The sequence below is a fragment of the Buteo buteo genome, chromosome 7, assembly GCF_964188355.1.
Source record: "Buteo buteo chromosome 7, bButBut1.hap1.1, whole genome shotgun sequence".
In the NCBI taxonomy this organism is placed as follows: Eukaryota; Metazoa; Chordata; class Aves; order Accipitriformes; family Accipitridae; genus Buteo; species Buteo buteo.
In genome coordinates, this window is record NC_134177.1 from 40,097,386 (window position 1) to 40,116,805 (window position 19,420).

Below are 19,420 nucleotides of genomic sequence, written 5' to 3' on the forward strand. Positions count from 1 at the left end.
GTCCCACGCCTAGGAAGGAAATTTAAGCATAAACAGTGCAAGCCCACGACCCTGAGTGGGGGGGGTTATTCTGTAAAGCTTGAGAGTGTGCTCTTCTTACGTGTGGGGTTGTTTTTACCAGACCCCCTGAAGAGGGGTAGCGTTGCTTGTCCAGCCCCCTGCCTTGCTGTGCTTGTGGCTAGTGCTGGCCACTGTCAGAGAAGTGCCCCCTGCATCCGAGCCCTCATCCGCTCTGCATCCCTGTGCTCGGGACCATGCTGAACGCAGGTTTATGAAAAGCTGGCCTCGCTTTCTCCTTCTCTTTCCCCCAGCTTCAAACCGGGCAGAGCCCAAGCCTAGCTGCCACAGCTAGCGGGAGGTTTGTCCCAGCACCCTAACCCGCCCGCGCTCCGCTCCCCATCCAGCCCGGAGAGCCGGTGCCCGCAGCGGGGTGGATGCATCCTGACACCGCCACCGCGCGTGTCCCGCTCTGCGACGGATGGGGTGAGTTAGCGATGCCCGGGAGCGGAGGTGCCGCGCAGGGGAGACCAAGGGGAAGAAGCCTCCATCCTCGGCGCTACGTCGGAGCGAGCCGGCTGCGGGGTGAGTCCCCGGGGCAGCTCTCCCAGCCTTTCCCCAAGGCTGGAGATGGGGTTGTGGTGGCCTGAAGCTCCCAAGGGCCCTTTTTCCACGGCTACCCCTCGCCCCGAGCTCGGCTCCCTTTCCCCTCGGTCGCAAAGCCGTACGCGTACGGCGTGCGGGAACGGGCTGCGGAGCGAAGGGGCATCGCCCTGCTGGGAAAGGACGACGGAGAACGCGCAAAGGATCGTTTCTCCCGTTAACGGGAGCAGCCGGGCGTTCGGTGGGAGCAGCACCCAGGGCTCCGGGTGCCGCCGGCGGAGCCCAACCCTTCGGCCGGGGTTGGGGCGGGCCGGGGCCGCCCCCGGGGGGCCGGCACCGGGGCGGGGAGAGGAGAGGCGAGGCAAACCGGAGCCGGGACACCGGGTGCGGAGGAAGGGAGCGGAGAGCAGCCGGGATGCTGGGAGCGCTCCGGGCCACCCTGGCGTTGGGGCTGCTGGCGGCCGCGCAGCCCGGACCGGCCGCTCGCCGGCGGCGGGAGGCGGAGGTAGGACCGGTACCGGGGCACCGGAGCACCGGGATGGAGGATGGAGGATGGAGGATGGAGGGGGGACTTGGTCTCGGACCCGGCCGTCGTGGGGTTCCCGCGCCCCCGCGCCACGTCGACGCCGTAAGGCGCGCGGCCGCCGGCGCTCGACGCGTCTGCGGGCGTGCGCGGCACGCGGGAACGGGCGGCGAAGGCGAGCCCCGCGCCGTAGGGTCGCGTTTGGGGTGTCGAGGCGCGTGTCGTAGACGGAGGCGCGCGCCCGTAGGTGATGTACGTCTGCAGCCCTCCTCCTATATGGCTCTGATAACCATAGAAGTCTCGCACTGGGAAACCTTCCCATCTCCCGGCAATTCGGGAAGGGACAAAAGCCGGCCTTTCCCCTGCCCTGCCTCTCACCGGGGCTGTCCCCGTCACCTCTGTTTGGATTTCGTCTGTTTGTCCCCGTATCATTGTCATGCTATGCCGCCAGCCGTTCCTGTTTGTTTTGGGAGGACGAGGTATGAGATTTGGCTGGTGAACAAAGGTTAACATCAGGGATTTGTTTCTTCTTTAAGCATCGATGTGGCGTGCATTTGCACAGATGCTTGATTTTAAAACCCCAGCCAGTCCTGGTGGATCAATTGGGATTTTTCACATGCTCTAAGAGCAAAAGTGCGCATCAGTGCTCCGAGGCTTGTTTCAATGTGCAGGCTTCTCATGCTGGGAGATGCAGTTTCAAAGAGGTGATTTATACGTGTGTTTGTCCCAGGGTGCACAAACCTCAGCCTGGCCCATCATGCCATCTGGAGAAAAACAAATCTGCAAAGTTCTTAATGCTCAGAAAATCAATAATTTAAAATTCACTTTAGAAATAAAACCAGCTCATTGCGGAGGGAAAGAGCTTTAAAAGGTCCAGTCTGCCTTTTGATTCCTCACTGGTGACTTCTGAGAACTTTTCCCTTGAAGCCTCAGAGCAGGTCCCAGGATTGTGGCAGATCCCAGGCGAGGGGTGCTGGGCAAGTGACTTTCCTGTCTCCCTGCCTCAGTTTCCCCAGTGCGATGTGCTGCGCTGGTCAGGGACTGTGGGACAATGTACACAATGGAAATGTATGGAGACTGGGGTAAGAAAGCTTGTCTAAATAAACGGAGCAGTTAATTTTGCTTTTAAGAGAAAGCTGAAATTCTCATGTAACATCAAATAGTTCTAGTTACTTGTGGCTTTTAGATCGCTGCCAGGCTTTGCTTCTAAAGCTGTTTTTAATGCTTTTAAAATAGCCAAAGTTAGCAACAATAGCTTGTGTAAACTTAGATGCAAAAGTCTGAGAAAATGTCCAGTTGTGTTATTTCCCTGGCTTGTGCCCTTGTTGTCACTGCCTTTGTATCAATTGCAGCTTCCCCCGCAAAAAGAAGGAAAGTTTGGAAATTTAATCTGAAACATTTGTATGTTAAATCATTTTATTATCTGCGGGCCCCAGATAGGAGGAGGTCCAATACTAGATAGCACGTAGTTTGGCAGACCCGGTCTCTGGCTGGGCTGCACTCAGGACAGCAGTTGGGTGTGTGGTAATGCCCGAGTCTCCCTGATCCTGGGGGAATTGTGTAAAATACATGGCACGTGAGACTTCACCCCGTATTGGGAGTGAAAGAGCGTGGCTGAGTGCTGGTGGTGCCAAGGACAAAGGACAATAAAGTCCCTGTAGTGATTTGCATGAGAAGATACAGGTCTGTTGCGATGAGAAGAAAAATTGGGTAGAAATTTGAGAAAAGCAGGGAATGGAAATGGAGAGTGAGACTCAGGGACCGAGACATTCCCATTTTGGATTTTATTTATTTATTTTTTCCTATGCTGCCCTCCTTCTCCCGCTTTTGCAGTAGCACGTGGCCTCTGACTTTTCCCCCTTGGCAACTAAGGGCTTGCGTTTAGCGTAGGCTCTGAGCTCTATTTGTGCTGAGAAATGCTCTGGTGTCTGGATGAGCTCCTTTACGGAGCAGGCAATCAGTTGGGATGCTGGATGCTGAGCGCAGCCTGGCCGGAGCGAGGGTCTCTGGGTACCACCCAGCACATGGTGGGGCTTGGGGCTCAGCTGGGACCCCCGCATGCTCCCGGCGCACCCCCACATTTTCCCTCTGATTGAAATAAGAGGAAGAAAAACTTCTTCCTGGGAAAAATCCCTGCTGTTCAGCCTCAGCAGGGCAATGCAAGGAGTGGGGGAGAGGAGGAGGAATTATTCAGGTGCCGTCACCCCTGTCGAGGCACTGCCGGGCTCTGCATGGCCGCGGAGAGCGTGTAAAACCCATGAGATCATGGCTCCGAGTTGCTGCCGATAGCGTGGATGTGGCAAGTGGTTCCAAGACACCCGGCGGTCCTCCGGTGTGATTAACAGCCCCGTGAGTCACCGCAGCGTGAACAACCCCACTTTCTTCCCGGCTCTCCCCCTGAACAATCCCCACTTGTTACATACAGCCAATAACGCCTGCCAGGCAAGGGGCCGGCGGCTGCTGGCAGCGGGCACGTCGCCTTCCCCCCCGCCGGTTCCCATCCCGATGGACGGCGAAGACCAAGCATCTTGTTTCCTTTCTCTCCTTAGACGTGAAAGCACAACCAGTTTGCGTGACCAAACTGGTTTGTCAGCTGCTCTGGTATTTGCAGGGGAAGGTTTGGCCAAGCCCAGTGTTTTCCCCTGTTTTCCCCAAGTGCTTTGGGTTGCATTCGCGTAGTTTCGGTGCTGCCGGAGCTGTGGCTGGGTGGTGCAGCCCATCACTACCCAGGGTGTGGGGTGCCTGGGGTGCTGGGGCAAAGCTACGAGCTGGTTTCAAAGGCAGGAGCGAATCGTAGTAATTGCTGATGAGATATTCTTGTATTTAACACACAAGGAAGCAGAGCGATCTGCCAGCCCCGCAGGCAGGTAACATCAAGCCCAGGGACTTTCATGGCCTTTGTTTCCTTTCAAGAGATGCGATATTTGCTGTTCCTGTCCCATAGCATCCCTCCTGTCCAGGCAGACGGGGAGGCAGGGAGCTAGGTCTGGTTCAGCATCTCAGAGATCTGTGTTACTGAAACCACGAGGGGTTTTAGTTTAGTTAGACCTGCTACAGTCCTGGCCTGCTGCCCCTGCTTCTCAGCTCAAGATTAAGTGTGAAGAGTAAAGGAGCTTAAAAGGCGCTGGGCACAGTATTTCCCCAGCTCCACATCTTCAGTGGCAAGTAGATAATTTCCAGCTAAAATAGATTTTCAGGAGGGGTAGGTGGGAGAGGAGATTCCTTCAGGACCGGATTAGGCACAGCGGGGGAGCGTCACAGCAACCAGACAGGGCTTGGGGTTTTAATCAGCCTCCGTCATTAACATACAGAATTAGCTTATGTTTTGCTGTCTTTTCAGCGGGGGACAACCAAGCTCTGTACTTGCTAATCTCCCTTCTTGTGTGTCTCTGTGTATCTATATATATAATATTTATATAGGTACTTATACGCACACTTAAACAAAAGAGACACAAAGACTCTGCCTAAGGGTTTATGACTGCAGGCAGGAATGTGGCTTGAGAGAGTGGGAAGAAATTAATGCTTTTAAATGCTTTGACATCTTCTGAAGGCAGCTGACAGGCAGGCAGTGACCCGATGGGCAAGAGGAGCTGCCACTCCTCCTGCGGCCGTGCCAAAACATGCTCATCCCAGACGTCAGCTTTCCTCGTGTCCGTGCTGCAGGGGGAAACTGAGGCTGAAATGTGGGAGCTACAGCTTCCCCCGTGTCCGTCTCGGTGGTGAAATGCCGGGCTGCTGTCCTCTCGTGATTCAAAACAAAAGACCTTGGAGGTGCAGCTTGTGGCCAGCATCCTCTGTAACCACGGCACCAAGCGCCTGCCCACCCTTCGGCAAGACGGGATCGCTTCCCTCCGCTGCTGGGGATGGAGGGGGGAGATGGGGCTTGTGTCCGGGCAGAGCAGAAGGGACCACGGTCAACGGGAGGCTTCTCTGATAATTAACTGGTGGTGAAGGTGCCAGAAGCTGAGTGTCTGGAGGGGAGGGCGGGCAGGACCAGAGCCTGCTCTCTCTGCCCTCTTCTTATCCCAGTTTCCAGGGAGGGAGGTCTAATTGTATTTGCTGTTGGCTGTCCTCCACCTGGGATGCCTGTGGTCAAGGGCAAGGTGTTTCCTTGGCTTTAGCTCTCAGCAGAGATGATTTCCAGGGTGGTAACCAGCTCCACATCAGAGCCCTGAGGTGGGAAGGGCCCCTCCATCTCCCCCAAACTCTCCTCCCGCTATCCCCGCTGCAGCCCCGAAGGATTTCTGCCACGGCGCTGGCTCCCGGGCAGCTAGATCTTTTCTCTTCTCCTCCCCACATGCGGAGGGGGAGCTGGGCATATTTCATATTAATGCTCAGCTCTTGGTTTCCTGCTGTTTTTCTTTTCCCATTGTACAGAAAACAGCATTTCCCCATCTGGGGCAGGAGGGGAGGGAGTTTTCCCAGCACGGCCAGGCTTTGCATTGCAGCCTCTGGAGAGGTTTAACGGGCTGCTGCCAGCTTCCACCCAGCCCTACCAGAGCCTGGCTGGTCTCTGGGGGTGTGCGGGGCACGGGCAGTGCTGGAGGGGGTCTTCAGCATTAGTTTGGGCACAGGACACTGTGACATGGGGCTCTTGGGTTCCCTTGTCACCCTGAAAAGCCTTTGGTCCAGGGGACTTTTTGTATGCTCTGCTGTCTGATAAATACCTTGTGCGGTGGAGGATCAGCACATCCCTCTCCTGTAGCTCTGTGTTTCCAGGACTGGCATCACCTGGAGCTCACAATAACCGTGTCTAGAAAATGTAATAAATTTTCTCCTGGTGGTTTTGCAGCCTGAGAGCGGGTGCTTGTGTGCAAGAACCTCAACATGACACGGGCCAGAAACTACAGGGAAACTGCCGCTTTGGTTGGACTTGCAGAGTTCAAGGAGATCTGGACAGGAATAATAAAGCCAGTGGCCTGCGTACGTTTTGGTGCTGCTCAAGAGCAGCTGCTGCGATAGCTGTGGCTTTTTTGCCACGCACCCTGACTTGTCCAGATGAGATTTCAAGCCTTTGTGAGATCATGGTGGGGAAAAAACATTTTCATGCTTTAAGAATGGGATTGTGTTAGGTTACAGGAGAGGAAACAGCTTCAAGTTGTTACATTTGAGATGCTGAGTGAAAGCAAAATTGTGGTAGAAACAGTTTAGACTGAGCCACGATTTGAGACCCGGCACTTTCTGTCTGGGTGCTTTGTAGCTCACATTTAGCCGTGGTGATGTAACCACCGGGGATTATCACCCCACGTCCATATATATGTGGTTAGTGATTTTCTAATTCTGGAGGAGAACATTACAAAAACACAGCTGCAGAGAAAGAGGGCCAGATACCTTCTCCTCTCAGACTACTCTCAGGGCTACCAAACCTCCATGCCGCCCCGTCCCCGAGAGTCTCCCCCCATCCCTGTATCCTCCTTCCCTGCTTCTGCATCCCGAGTTGCTGCTGTGTTTTGCCTCCTGGTACCCATGTAAAGGGGGGAGTTATCCCCGTATGGCTGGGGAGATGGCACATCCAGGCTATATGGTCCATCCCCGGGCAGAGGTGTTGCGGCTTTGTCTGATGAGCCAGCCGATGCTCTCGTCTGCCGGTGCAGCACTTGCTCACGCCTGATTTATCCTGACTCACCGGGACTGGGTGCGCAGTATCCGGCTGACTCTGACCACGCTTGGGTTTTTACTGCTGCAGCCCGATGCTGCTACGACGAGATGCTGCTACCTCTGGCCAAGGCAGGCAGCTGGTAAAAGTGTTCGGTGGGAAACACGGCCAAATTTTTGGGCTGGGGCTGAGTGAAGAGCGTGTCCTGGCAGGAAGCCGTGCTGGTCCTTGTGGTGCTGCAGCCGGAGGGGGATCCTCCAGGTAGAAGGGGTGTAAAGGAGGAGATCGACTCCGTGGCTGGAGGAGCTGAGGTCTGGGAAGGGGGTAGGGAGGGCTTCCACAGGGGCGAGCAACAGGCAGAGAGCACATGGAAGGTGCCTGCCCTGCTCGTGGGGAGGTGGCGGGCGCAGAGGATGACGTGTTTGGGGATGATGTGAAGATGACTCTTAAAGGCAAGCGGAGGATTTGGGCAGGAGGAGGAGAGGGAAAGGCTCTGGTGCACCTCAGGGCTGCCATATCCAGAAACCGTTCCCACTCCCCACCAGACGACTGGCAAAGCGTGGCCGGCTCGGTGCTGCCCGTGCCCGGGAAGGGATGCTGCCGTCGGTCAGGAGTAGCATCGAGCGCAGGTTAACACCAGCCCCCTTCTTCTCCTTGCCCTCTCACCCATCAGTGACCCCCCAGGTGAGCAGGGAGGGAATAGGCTTTAAAAGCACAAGGCTCTGCAGCAGGCAGCAGCCGAGCTGTCCCGGGACAGTCCATAACGATCCTGGTGCTCAGCCCACCTCTCCTTTGGGATGCGGGAAATGAAGCAGCCACTTTCACTTTTTATTCCTCATTACTTCAACTCCGATTCTGTTGCACTAACAGGATGCTGGGCGGCTTGTTTGTCTCCTGCAGACATCCCCGGCGGCGGGGAAGGCGGGTGTGGAGCATTCCTGCGACCGTGGCTATTAACTTCTCCGAAAGCTGGAGGCGCAGGCTGGGCAGAGGGAAACCATTTATTTTCTTTAACGTGCAATTTATGTGTTGGAGCAAGTTCAGAGCGACAATCTCCGTCCATGTAAATGGCCGATAAGAAGAAGAATGGTTTGGCAGAGCAGATTGCCCCTGGAGTGTCTCTGCTTTGCAGCACCACATCCTGCGTGGAGATAGGGGGAGGCTGCAGCCTGACCCCATCTCACCCCACCCCTGTCCACAGCACTTCAGCCTTTATTTTAATCACTGCCTTGATCCATCCGAGGTGATTACAGTGGGTTTGGTAGCCTCTGGCTGCGGATGACATGGCAGCAGGGTTTTTTGATCTGTTGATAGCAACGTTTCCTCCTACGCCTCCATTGCGTCGTGGCCAAAAACCCAAGAGCCATCAAAAATGATGGGCTTAGTTGAGGTTTTCCGAAGTCCCATAATGCAAACATATAGACCAGCTCGGCTTGGCACGTGTAAGAGGTGCGGCTGCTTGGGGTGCAGAGTTCTCAGGAAAAAAAAATAACTGGGAATTTCGGCACAGCCCTGGGTTTGCTGCGCTGTTTCCCATCGCATCTCCTTTTCCCCCCACCTCCCCAAGCCAACATGTGCAAATGCCTGCCCGTGCTCTGAGCTGTGCCTCTCCCGTGTCTCTTCTTGCAGCTGTTCCTGGAGAAATACGGCTACTTCGGCGAGCCGGGGCCCGGCACACACAGCCCTGCCGAGTTCACGGAGGCAGTGAGGTATGAGTCTTTTATTCAAAACAGCAGCAGAAATGCAGAGACTCGGGCTGTGTGGGAGCTGCCGGTGCTTGGAGGGGGGTCTTTTTGCAGCAGCAGAGTTCTTTCTGCAGCCGGGGGCTCGCTCTGGCACGGTCTGATGATAAAGCACAACCAGTCCTTTTTGGAAACGCCGGTCCGTACCCAGCTCCCGCAGCTGGCTGCTGGCAGCCCGGCGCCTCGCTGCGCTGCTTTATTTGCCTTTTATGGCCCGGTGCTCCCCTTACAATAATATCTGTGGCGAGGCCGAGGTTGGGGACGGCTGGGAGATGTCAGGGGGCCGAGCTGACAGCCCCTGCTCGGACGTCTCTTATCGAGATCACATTGGCTCTGGGAGAGTCCCTGGTCTGACCCTGCGCAAAGTCAAGTGCAAAGTCAAACAACTGGGGTTAAAAACTGGGGAAAGACATTTTTTAGGCTCCCCTGTCTACTTTTGCCCTGCTAGGAGATGGATTGCTGGTCAGATGTGGTTTCAGAGCCAAATCCTTCTTGTTTTATCACCCAGATACATTCCCCGTGGCAGGGCACGGAGTTTGCTGGGTGAAAGCCCTGGCTCAGGTCAAACACCCGGCACAAACGCAATCGCAGAACCCCCCTGGGGGGGGTCCGGGTGTGGGTGCTGACGTCTGCCTTCCTTTTGCAGGGACTTCCAGTGGGTGACCCACCTCCCGCTCAGCGGGGTCCTGGATGCCCCCACGCTCCATCAGATGGCTCTGCCGCGGTGCGGCACGGGCGATGGGGAGAGCCGCGCAGCCTGGGCACGCCGGGCGTCTGCCGCCCGGCGCCGCAGGCGTACCACGCAGCACGGTGAGCGTCGGCGCCGGGGGTGCCGGTGGGGTTTGGGTTTCTGGGGTGCTGGCAGTCCAAGTCTTCCATCCTGTAACTGGACTCCTGGAGATGCTGCTGTGGATGGGAGGTGCAGATCTGCTGGTACAGGACCTGCCTGAGCTTTGCACTGCTTTATTTTTAAACCTCTTTATTTTTAGTTGTTCTGGATGGCTTGATGTCAGAAATGATTAGAGAGATGCAACTCCTACTCGTGGGGAAATTCAGCCCTCTGGGTTGGTTTTAGTGCTGTCCAGGGAGCCAGGACATCTCCTGAGGAGCTATCAGATCACCATGGCCCCGGACACTGCCGTGGTGGCATGATCCAGAGAGCAGGGGCTGGCACACAGTGGAGTTATCTCCAGGCTCTGCTGAGCTTTGAGACTTCTAACGTCTGTTAGTCACCCGGCAGTAACCACAAAACCTGCTGGTGCTGTGCTGCCTGGCCACAGGGAGTTGTTTCACCCACGTTAAGGGATTTAACTCTGCTCCAAGCAACTTCTTTTGCTCCCGTGTAGCCAGGATTGGGCCTCTTGTCTCTCACCCTCCTGGGCTTGTGGATGAGTAACTGGATTCCTAGAGAGCAAGAGGGCTGGGGCCAGCTGTGCTTAGGACATGGGAAAAATGAAGGCGAGATTAAGAAAGGGCTCTGTGCCTTGTCAGGCTGTCTCTGCATCTGGCAGGGCTGGCGATGGACGGCCCCAGGAGACAGCCCCATCGTCCTCCTCCTGCCTCTGGCTTTCCTTCCAAAAACCCTGACATGCAGCATCGCCCTCGCAGGCGCCATCCCGGGCAGCGGGTCTGCCATGCCCCGGGCAGGAGGGCGATGAGGCAGAGCTGGGAAGGACACGCAGGAGGAGATGGGCAAAGAGAAGCAGCTTGTGCCCTCTGGCTCACGGGGCTCCTCTTTGGGGATTGTGGTCTGCGAGTGGGTGGCAAGAGACGCCCGGTGGCTCCGAGCCCAGACAGGGAAGGGCTGTGTGTGGCACCGGTTATTGCTCCGGTGGTCTGGTGCCGGCGGATCCCCCGTGGCAGCGAGCCGGGGCGCAGCTGGCGGCAGCACCAGCAGGCAGCGGGCATGGGAGAAACTCCATAGCGATGCCCGCAGGCTGGAGGGGGAGCGGGGGGGGGATGCCCGCACAGCTGGCGGCACCGGCCAGGAAGGCCGGAGGCTTTGTGCCAAGTTGGGTGTTTATCCGACTCCAAGCAGGAAGCCGCTGCAGCCGGGCAGGCAAAGTATTTTGTTATCCACCCCTGTCCCAGCAGGATCGTCACCGGGCAGTCGCTGTGTCCGTCATCCCACCGGCTTCGGGCACGCTCGCGCCCTGGCGTGTGGGTAAAAGCCAACCCCGGCTGAGCTTTGGCTCCCAACGGAGTTAGCCCAGCAGTGGTGGCCAGTGTGGGGCTGGGGAGGGCGTCCGTCCTTCCTGCTGCTCCCGGGGTCGGTCCCAGCCCAGCAGTGGAGATCGGCTCCCTGCGTGGGATGGGGTCCAGTCCGTCCGCTCCTTTCTGCGCCTCTGAAGAAAACTTCCCTTCTGCAGTCAAAGCCCAAGGCTTTCTGCTCTCTGGGAAGATTTGGGGACAGGTCCAGTTTGGAAATCGGGGGTCTGCAGTGGAAGGCGCTGGGAAGAGGACTTTCTTCTAGTTGCCTTGCTGGGCTTTGCCAGGCACCAGAGCTGGCTGGGAGCAATGCTGACCAGCAGGTCCTTGGCCAGACGGCATGTCGGGCAGCCAGCATCCTGCATTTCCCCTCGGGGAACTCCCTGCCTGTGATTGTCCCTGGCTCAATGGCTCCATGCAGCACCCAGCCCTCCTCTTCCTGAGAGCCGGCCACGATTGCCTCCCCCAGTCCTGCCCGCTGGTGCCATCCATCCTCCTCCAGTCAGTGGAGATGCTCTGGTTGGAGCCTCCTCTCCCCTGCCCGCTGGTACCATCCATCCGTCCTCCTCTGGGAGATGCTCTGCCCCTGTGGAGGGAAGGATGGGATGCCGGGGCTTTTTATCTTAGGACTGCAGCCATCCAGGCAGGTATTTAGCCTTTACCATGCAGGGTTTGGTGGAAAGCACAGCCATGTCCCTTTTAAGTCAGAGGCAGCAGAGGAGCAGGGAGAACCGGTTCTACCCCCAAGGACTGCGACCGGCTGGCCCAGAGCCTCCCCTGCCATGGACTGCTCGGAAACAGAGGAGAAGGAAACAGAGCTGGGATGGGATGTCCTCCAGGATTGCCGAGCAGCTTGGCTCAGACCCACAGCAGCGAGCCCCGGCGTGCTGCCGGCTCCGTTCCCCCTGTTTCCCTGCACATCTGGAGCAGGAGCAGTCGCTGGAGGTCTGTCACCGCTCCCACGCCTTGGCACGGGCTCTGGCACCTGCATCTTCCCAGCGCGGCCCCGTGGCTTCATTCCTGCTCCTGGACACCCCCAGCAAGACGTAATTGTGGGGCCCCAGGGTCCCCACAGCTGCTGAGGGGTGCTGGAGGAGGAGGAGGAGGAGGAGGAGGGGGCTGTGATGCTGCGTGGCGGCTGCGGGAACACAAATCTTTGCGCTCCTGCGTGGTGGGAGGAGGGTGGGGAGCTTAGGGGGATTTCACAGGCTTGTCCCCTTCATCCTTGTCACCGTCTGCCCTGGTGGCATCAGGGCTCTGTCTCCCCTCGAAGAGCTTTTAGGGAAGCTGTGGGCAGTAAGATCCTTGGTGCTGTTAAAATGAATGGTGAGCAGTAGTTTGTTCCTGCTGGAGTATTGCTGGCTGGACTTCCAGGCAACAACTTCTGCAGGTAGAAATGGTCAGGATGTCCTTAAAAACAGTGAAAAGGCAGCCCTACCACGGGGGAGCTGGCCTTTTCTTGCCTTGGCTCAGTAGCTGCTGTGTTCAAATTACACATTCGGGGGAAAAAGAAAAGGGATTCCCTATAAAACCAGTCAAGGCTGGGCCTCAGGGAGGGTGTTCAGGGGAGACAGAGAGGACCCCTCTCTCACCAAGGGAGCTTTGGGTGCTGGGGACCCCCAGCCCTGCACACACACCTCCCATGGCCCCCCGGTTTTGGTGTCCCTGCAGCATCCGGGCTTGTTGCAGAAGGTGCAGAGGCACGGCAGGGACCAGCCGCAGGGCTCTGCTGCAGATCCCCCTGGTATGAACGGGCATTTTCCCTCCCTGCCTGAGCTTGCTGGCCAGCTGGATGAAGCCCTGGATGTCTCTGGGGTCTTTGGGCACGTGATGGAGATCAGCATGTGCTTTATGGCAGTCGGCACCATTCCTTCCTGGGGATGTATTTCAAACCCGACTGGTGTCCCCTTGAGGATTGGCTCTTTTTTTCCCCTCTTGGCAAATCTGCCTTAACCAGGATGCAAACCTGCATCCTCCATCCCCACCATTCCCTTGTGCCCCCAAGTTGCGGCCAAGAGCCCTTGCCTCTCCTTTTGCCTTTGGGCCACTTGTTTTCAGAGGTGGCTTTGCTTTGTCTCCCTGAAAGCCAGCCCTTGGGCTGCATCTTCTGGGCATGAAGCTGGCATCAGGCAGGAGACCTGCAGGTCAGGGACCCATGCTGGATTTGGCCCTGGAGAGCATGATGAGGCAAGGGGGGGGGGGGTTCAAACTGAGTGCCCCATCTTCTCCTCACCTTAAACAGGTTTTGGCTCCTCTCTGAGGCTTTGGTTGCAGGTCCAACCTTGGGAATCTCCGGGTGGGATCTAGTGGTGGCACCTTTGGAGGGATTTCATGGGTCAGATCCTGCTGCTGGTGGGACACCTGGGTTGACTTTCAGCTTCGGCTTGGGAAAGCCATGGCATTTCCCAGCACTGGGAAGCTTTCTTCCATCCGGGCAGCCCCTGGGTGGAAAAGCAAGTCCAAGTCCCCATCGTGGTGCTGAGCTTTGCCCCTCTTGCAGGCGGGAGGTGGTACAAGCGGCACCTGACCTACCGGGTGGTGAACTGGCCCTCCTACCTGCCACAGCACGAGGTGCGCCTGGCCGTGAAAGCCGCCTTCGAGCTCTGGAGCAACGTGTCCTCGCTGGTGTTTTGGGAGGCACGGGACGGCCCGGCTGACATCCGCCTGACCTTCTTCCATGGAGACCACAACGATGGACTCAACAATGCCTTCGATGGACCAGGTGCTGGTCGCTTCCCCCTCGTAAGCTTCTCTTTTACAATGTGGGCTCTTCCCCGGCAGGGAGGAGGGCTGGGGGTGATGGAGGCAAGGCTCTGCCCCAGCAGTCCCTCTAAACCCAGTTTGCACCAGTTTGCTTTCTGATTTGGGGTCCTCGCTACCCATTTTGCAACTGAGGTCTGCCAGCGAGGTGGCTGAGATGCTACTCATTATAGAATCGTGCTGATGGTCTTCAAGGAGCCCTCCCCATCCTGATGCCATCCTCCAAACCTGAGCTCATTCCTTCCAGCTGAGCCTTTCTGCTTATCCACTGTCAGACAAGCCCAGGTTTTCTCTCTTCTTGAGCCTTTGCCCGACACGGGTCAATGCAGCGGCTTCAGTCCCTGGCCCGAGCCCAGCAAGAAACCAAACGTATAAACCACAGAGCAGACAAACCCCTGCCGTGCTCAGGAGCCGAAGGCAGAACTGGTTTGGCTTGCACCTGCTGCGGGAAATAGTCGTGGGAAGCCGCTGTTCTTTCTCAGAAGGCCTCCCAAAGAGCTAAAATCGATGCCTATTTGAGCGAACCGGAGCTGCGCGTGCCCCCTGCCCCTCGGCTTGTGGCTGAGGTCCTCTCCCGCCCCGTGGTCCCTGATGGCTCTCATGTCCCCAGGAGGTGCCCTGGCTCACGCCTTCTTCCCCCGGCGCGGAGAAGCCCACTTCGACAGCGCGGAGCGCTGGTCCCTGCACAGCGGCAAAGGGCGCAACCTCTTCATCGTGGTGGCACACGAGGTCGGCCACACGCTGGGGCTGGAGCACTCCCCCGTCAAGAGCGCCCTGATGTCTCCCTACTACAAGAAGCTCAGCAAGGATTTTGTCCTCAGCTGGGATGACATCTTGGCTGTCCAGAACTTGTACGGTGAGCCTGGCTTCCCCGGGCATCCCTCAGTTCCTCTGGGGATGTTCCCTGGGATGGAGAGCAAGGAGCAGGGATGGGAGCGGGTCCCTGCAAGGGAAGAGGACTACGCGCAAGGGGCACGGTGGGGATGGGCCTCGTCCTTTCGTGGCTGGGGAGGAAGATGCAGCAGGGCACGTGGAATGGGTACCAAGCCCTCCAGGGCAGAGGAGATTGGACTTGCTGCCCCCTTGTTTGCAACCAGGGAAACGCTGGTGCATGTTTTTTGGGGGTACCAAGGGGTCTTTTCCACCACCGTATAGAGGGGGACGGGAACCAGGCAGCGGGACAAGGAGTGTTTGGAGCCCTGGGATGGCTCCCCAGCCCCGTGCTCACACAGTGCTCTGGGGAAAGCCCTTTCCCTGTCCCTTCTCCACGACTCACTGCTCCCTGCTCCATCCCAGGGAAGCCCTCCAAAGGCTTGGCCGTCCAGCTCCCGGGAAAGGTCTTCACTCACTTCCAGGACTGGAACACGGAACTTTACGACGGGGACCGGCAGCAAAGGAGCCTCAGCGCCTATTACTGCCACTCCTTCTTCGACGCCATAACCGCTGGTGAGTGCTGGCTGGCACGGCCGTCTCCCGAAACACGTACCCCACCCCTCACCCCAGTGCTGCAGCAGCCAGTTTCTGCTCTGATAAGCTCCAGCAGTGGGAAATGTGGATTTGGCTGGCCCACAGCCCCATATGTTCTCCTGGGGCTGGTGGCATCACTGACGCACATTGCTGCCACAGAGTGGAGTGCATCTCGAGGACACAGCGATGGTTTGGTGTGTTAGGAGGGGGAAAACATCCTCAAACTTGGGCCATGACAAGGCTTATTCGCTGCGGGAGCTCAACCGTGAAAGATGAGCCTTGAGCGGAAGCTGTGGTCAGCTTTTATCCTCTCCGGGCTGGAGCGGAGGCAATGAATTATGAAAGCTGAGAGGGCGGTTGGAGAGGCAGAAGAGACCCTCCGAAACCCAAGCATCCCCGAAGCACGGCGGAGCTGCGTGGGGAGGAGAGGGGAATTGGGGAGTGGTGGCTGGGAGGTGGGATGAGGTTTCTCGCCTCTCACGTGGGAATCCCTCACTCCTCCTTCTGCCCCGCAGATGGGGACCACAACCTCTACATCTTCAAGGGCAGCCACTACTGGGTGGTGCCCACGAGCGGCAACGCCAGCGACCCACGGCCCCTGCAGACGCGCTGGCCCGGCCTCCCCGCTGGCATCGACGCCTGCGCCTGGTCCCAGCTCAGTGGCAAGTTTTACTTCTTCAAAGGTAGGTGAGGCACAGGCAGGAGAGCTCTACTTGGGGCTGCCGATGCTCCTGCCTGCTTGGTCTGGCTGTCCGGGTTTGGCTGGGGCACCTTCTCCTGCCCACGTCCCCTGTCCCTCCTGCTGGTCCCGTCCCAGCACAGAGCTGGGGCATCACTGGGTCCCAGGGGTGCAAAAACCCGCAGGAGCCCTGGGCTCGTTGCCTGCCATGGGTTAATTGTATGGCTTTGGGTGTATCATCCCGGCAGGCAGCATCACCCCCTCGTGCCTCAGTTTCCTCATTAGCCCGTTCAGGAGAGCGCCGCTCACCTGTGTTTAAAAACAAAACCAGATGTATCAAACCCTTTGGGGTCTTGGGGTGAAAATACTCCCCAAAGACGTGTGGCCACAGGGGAGCTGAGACGAGTGTGATGTTCTCATGGTACACATGGATCCCTGCGTTTTGCCGGGGGCTGAGCTTCCACGGGGAGCTGAAATACCATCCGCAAGCTGCTCGGCAGCACGCCGCGGCCGGATGGGTAGAGGAAGGTCAAACCAGGCAGCCTGGCTGCCAGGGTCAGCCCCAACCTTTAATGGAAACCAGTTGCAGGCTCATCAGAATGGGGGCTTTGTTGCTGCGGCTGGGTGAGAGCCAAAAGCCCCTCTCCCTCCCCAGCCCTCGTCCGCTCCCTCCCTCCCCGGGGCTGGGTCAGGCTGTGGCTTGTGAGCAGAAAGGGGCTTTTGTCTGCTGGCTTCGTGGGGACAGGGCTCTGCGGGGACAGGGCTCTGCGGGGATGGCCGAGAGCTCGGCCCCAGTTGCAATTCCTGCTGCTGCAGCGCTGGTCTCGGTTGTCCCAGCCCCGGGGGGGGGGTCTGGGTCTGTCTGTCGCTGTGCAGAAACAGTGGAAGGTTTGCAAGGAAGCAGCAAAGACTAGCGAACGGTGTGGTGGCCTTGCTCTGTCCCTGGCAGTCTCTTTCCGCGCCTTCAAGCCCCTGAGCTACCGTGCCTCAGTTTCCCCCCCGCCCAGCCTGGGAGCAGCCCCACAGTGGTGCTGGTTGGATCACCAGTGGGATGGATGTCACGGACACGTGTCTAGGGCTGCAAGGCTGGCCCCATGGCTGAGTCCTTCCACGTCTCCTGAAGCTGGTCCTGCGACGGACCCCGTTGGGGTGGGCTCTAACCCCTCTCCCCTGCTCTTCCCAGGTGGCCGATGCTGGTGCTACACGGGCTCCACCTTGGCGGCAGGTTTCCCCCAGAAATGCAGCGCCCGCGGCCTCCCACGGCACCCCGACACCGCGCTCTACTTCCAGCAGCTCCGGCGCCTGGTCCTCTTCAAAGGACCCAAGTACTTCGTGGTGAGCGAGGAGACCCTCGGCGTGGAGCCCTACTACCCCCGCAGCCTGCGGGACTGGGAGGGCTTGCCCCCTGGCACGGCGGGTGCCCTCACCCACCGCGACGGCTTCATCTACTTCTTTCGGGATGACCAGTACTGGCAATTCGACCGGGCGAAGCTGCAAGTGGTGGCCACCGGCAAATGGGCCACCCAGCTCCCCTGGATGGGCTGCTGGGATGCAAACGGTGGGCAGGTCCTCTTCTGAGCAGAGCGTACTGGGATGAAATGGGGGGCTGAACCCCAACTCGCCCACCGCTGCCTGGATCCCTCTTTATTTGACTCTGGATTCCGGTCTGAGGACGGTTCGGCCGGGACTGGAAGGCCAAGGCTGCCTGCGGATGGCTGGAGCCATGGGCCGGTGGAGCGATGCCCCGGTGCAGCAGGGATGCAGCCGGGATGGGGCAGCCGTCAGCCCCGGCCAGGTGGGCTGGAGGCTTTGGGAGACAATATTTTTTAAAAAAGACCACAAAAAAAAGATCTAAGCCATGGAGACTGCAAACCCACCCGTTTCTGTTAACGTTCAGGATATCGTTATGCATTTTTTTTTCAAACTGGGACTGGGGTTTGTTGATACTTCAGCCGTCGTTTGCCTGCGATCAGGCAGAGGAGTGCCTCACCGTTGCTTGGTTTGGGGCTTGGGTGGTTTTAAATAAGAGACTGAGAATGTTTCCTGGTTAAAACAAAAAGAAAAGAGACATTTGGACAAAAATTATGGTTCCGTGTTGAGCTTTGCCCCTGCTGTGTGCACAACCCCCCCCTTCCTACCTTCTCCCCTCTCTTGCCCCAGGGATGGAGGGTCGGCAGCTGGAGGAGGAGACCCATCCCCTGCGGGTGCTTCAGCACCAGCTGGAGACACCAACACCGTGGGATTTTTGGGGAGAAAGCAGAGGGTTTTGGTGTAGGAGCCTCTTTGGGGTGAAGGAAGAGGGGGAGGTACAGCTGAGCTCCTGACCGTGTCGCTGTGCAGCTTGCAGGAGCGTTGTAGCTTGACTTTCTGATGGGGTTGGGATGGCTGGTTGGGTTCTCCAGTGTCTGATAAGGGTTGTGTTCACCTGGCAGCCTTTCTTGTGTGCAGAGAAAGTGTCTGTCCTCTGCTCCATCTCTCTGCAAGAGACGGGATCAACATATTTTTGAGTCCTGTGCCCCTCTGCTGCAGTTGGATGAACTGGATTGAAAAATTACTGGGGGAGGAGAGGAAGAGGAGAGGGTGAGCAGGACAGACAGACATGTCCGTGCATGCAGGCTCACAAGGACAGCTCGGCTGCATATTCCTCATTCCTTTCCCAAAGCAGGGCTCCCCACCTGGAAACGCCGCTGGCTCCTGTGCCCCGAGTCACCGGTCATGTCTACAAAGGGCCATCGTCTCCCACAACCGGTGGGGGAGCGTCGGGTCCCTGAGGCTTGAATGCAGTGGCAGAAAATGCCAGCTGTGGGTGCTGACCAGGACAGGGCTCAACTTTCTGAAAATAACCTTTGAGTTGAGAGATTTGGGGATTTTCATCATGCTGGGGTTCTACATGGGTGGGCTGCTGCTTCGCTGATGGTTCTGCCAGGACTCGGACCCCGGCGCTGGGTGCCTTTCTTCACGTTGGTGGCTTCGGCACCGGGCTGTGGCTGGTCCTGCCGTGCCGGGATGCCATGTCGGGGTGCCGAGTCGGGATCCCCTCCCGATGCCAGCAGCTTTTCTTCAGCGTAGCATCCTCTGCTCACCCTCGCCCACCCTAGACCTTCCCTACAGAGAAGGCAGGAGCGGGGCTTGCCCCAGGCAGGGTGCCAGGGCTGGTACTTCCCGAGGGCTTTTGGTGCTGCCAGATACCAGCCGAGACGTGGATTTGGCAGGACAGAGAGCTAACACAAGCTGTTCTGTCCGTTTTCCGTGATATTTGTGAGTGAGCCCTTCCTGTGCAGACACGGACACTGGGACTTCATCTGCTCAGGGCTTAAAATCTCAGGGGACTTTCAGTGTTGCCAAAGAGATGGGGCTGCATCGTTCTTATTTTGAATTGAATGATAATAAGGCAACATCGCTTGCAGGGAGTCCCAAGGGCTTGGAGACCTGATGGCAAATAAAACGAACCTCTGGATATGCGGTGATGGGATTTCTGCTTGTTTTCATGCCAGGTTTTTGTATTTTTTTTTAAAGCCAATCTCCTGGTTCCTGAAAGGGGTGCATTTAAGATGCACGTGTGTGTTTGAGGCTGGAGTGGGTATTGCTGAATTTGGCCTCAGCTTTCATGCTCGCTGGATCAAATGAGGGGGACGGATCCCACTAAAAACTTGCTGATGGGGATGATGCTGATGGTGAAAAAACTATGGAAATGCTCTTCCCTGCTTCATCCCAGATTACTGAGGATTTCTCCACACCTTGGGATGTGTTAATATTTGATTTTTTTTCCCAGCGTGGAGGATGAATTCACGCTGATGGGGACCCTCCAGCTCTCCACCTCTGCCCCAGCCCATTGCGGTGTGTGA

At 57.6% G+C, this 19,420-nt stretch overlaps 1 protein-coding gene across 1 annotated transcript; it reads left to right on the top strand.

Moving 5' to 3' along the window:
- The first annotated feature begins 973 nt into the window (after nucleotides 1–973).
- On the top strand, nucleotides 974–19,035 carry MMP28 (matrix metallopeptidase 28). Its single transcript, XM_075033347.1, has 8 exons — nucleotides 974–1,105; nucleotides 8,349–8,428; nucleotides 9,108–9,271; nucleotides 13,170–13,391; nucleotides 14,040–14,285; nucleotides 14,726–14,875; nucleotides 15,412–15,579; nucleotides 16,759–19,035. Exons 1-8 carry the CDS (start codon nucleotides 1,016–1,018, stop codon nucleotides 17,151–17,153), a joined length of 1,515 nt encoding a protein of 504 aa, XP_074889448.1. The 5' UTR covers nucleotides 974–1,015; the 3' UTR covers nucleotides 17,154–19,035.
- Nucleotides 19,036–19,420: the final 385 nt, after the last annotated feature.

What these genes read in the sequence shown, in the direction of transcription:
- MMP28 (XM_075033347.1), top strand. Translation starts at nt 1,016, where the DNA reads ATGCTGGGAGCGCTCCGGGCCACCCTGGCGTTGGGGCTGCTGGCGGCC. An exon ending in GAGTTCACGGAGGCAGTGAG is followed by an intron (nt 8,429 to 9,107) that starts GTATGAGTCTTT and finishes TTCCTTTTGCAG; the next exon opens with GGACTTCCAGTGGGTGACCC. An exon ending in GGCTGTCCAGAACTTGTACG is followed by an intron (nt 14,286 to 14,725) that starts GTGAGCCTGGCT and finishes GCTCCATCCCAG; the next exon opens with GGAAGCCCTCCAAAGGCTTG.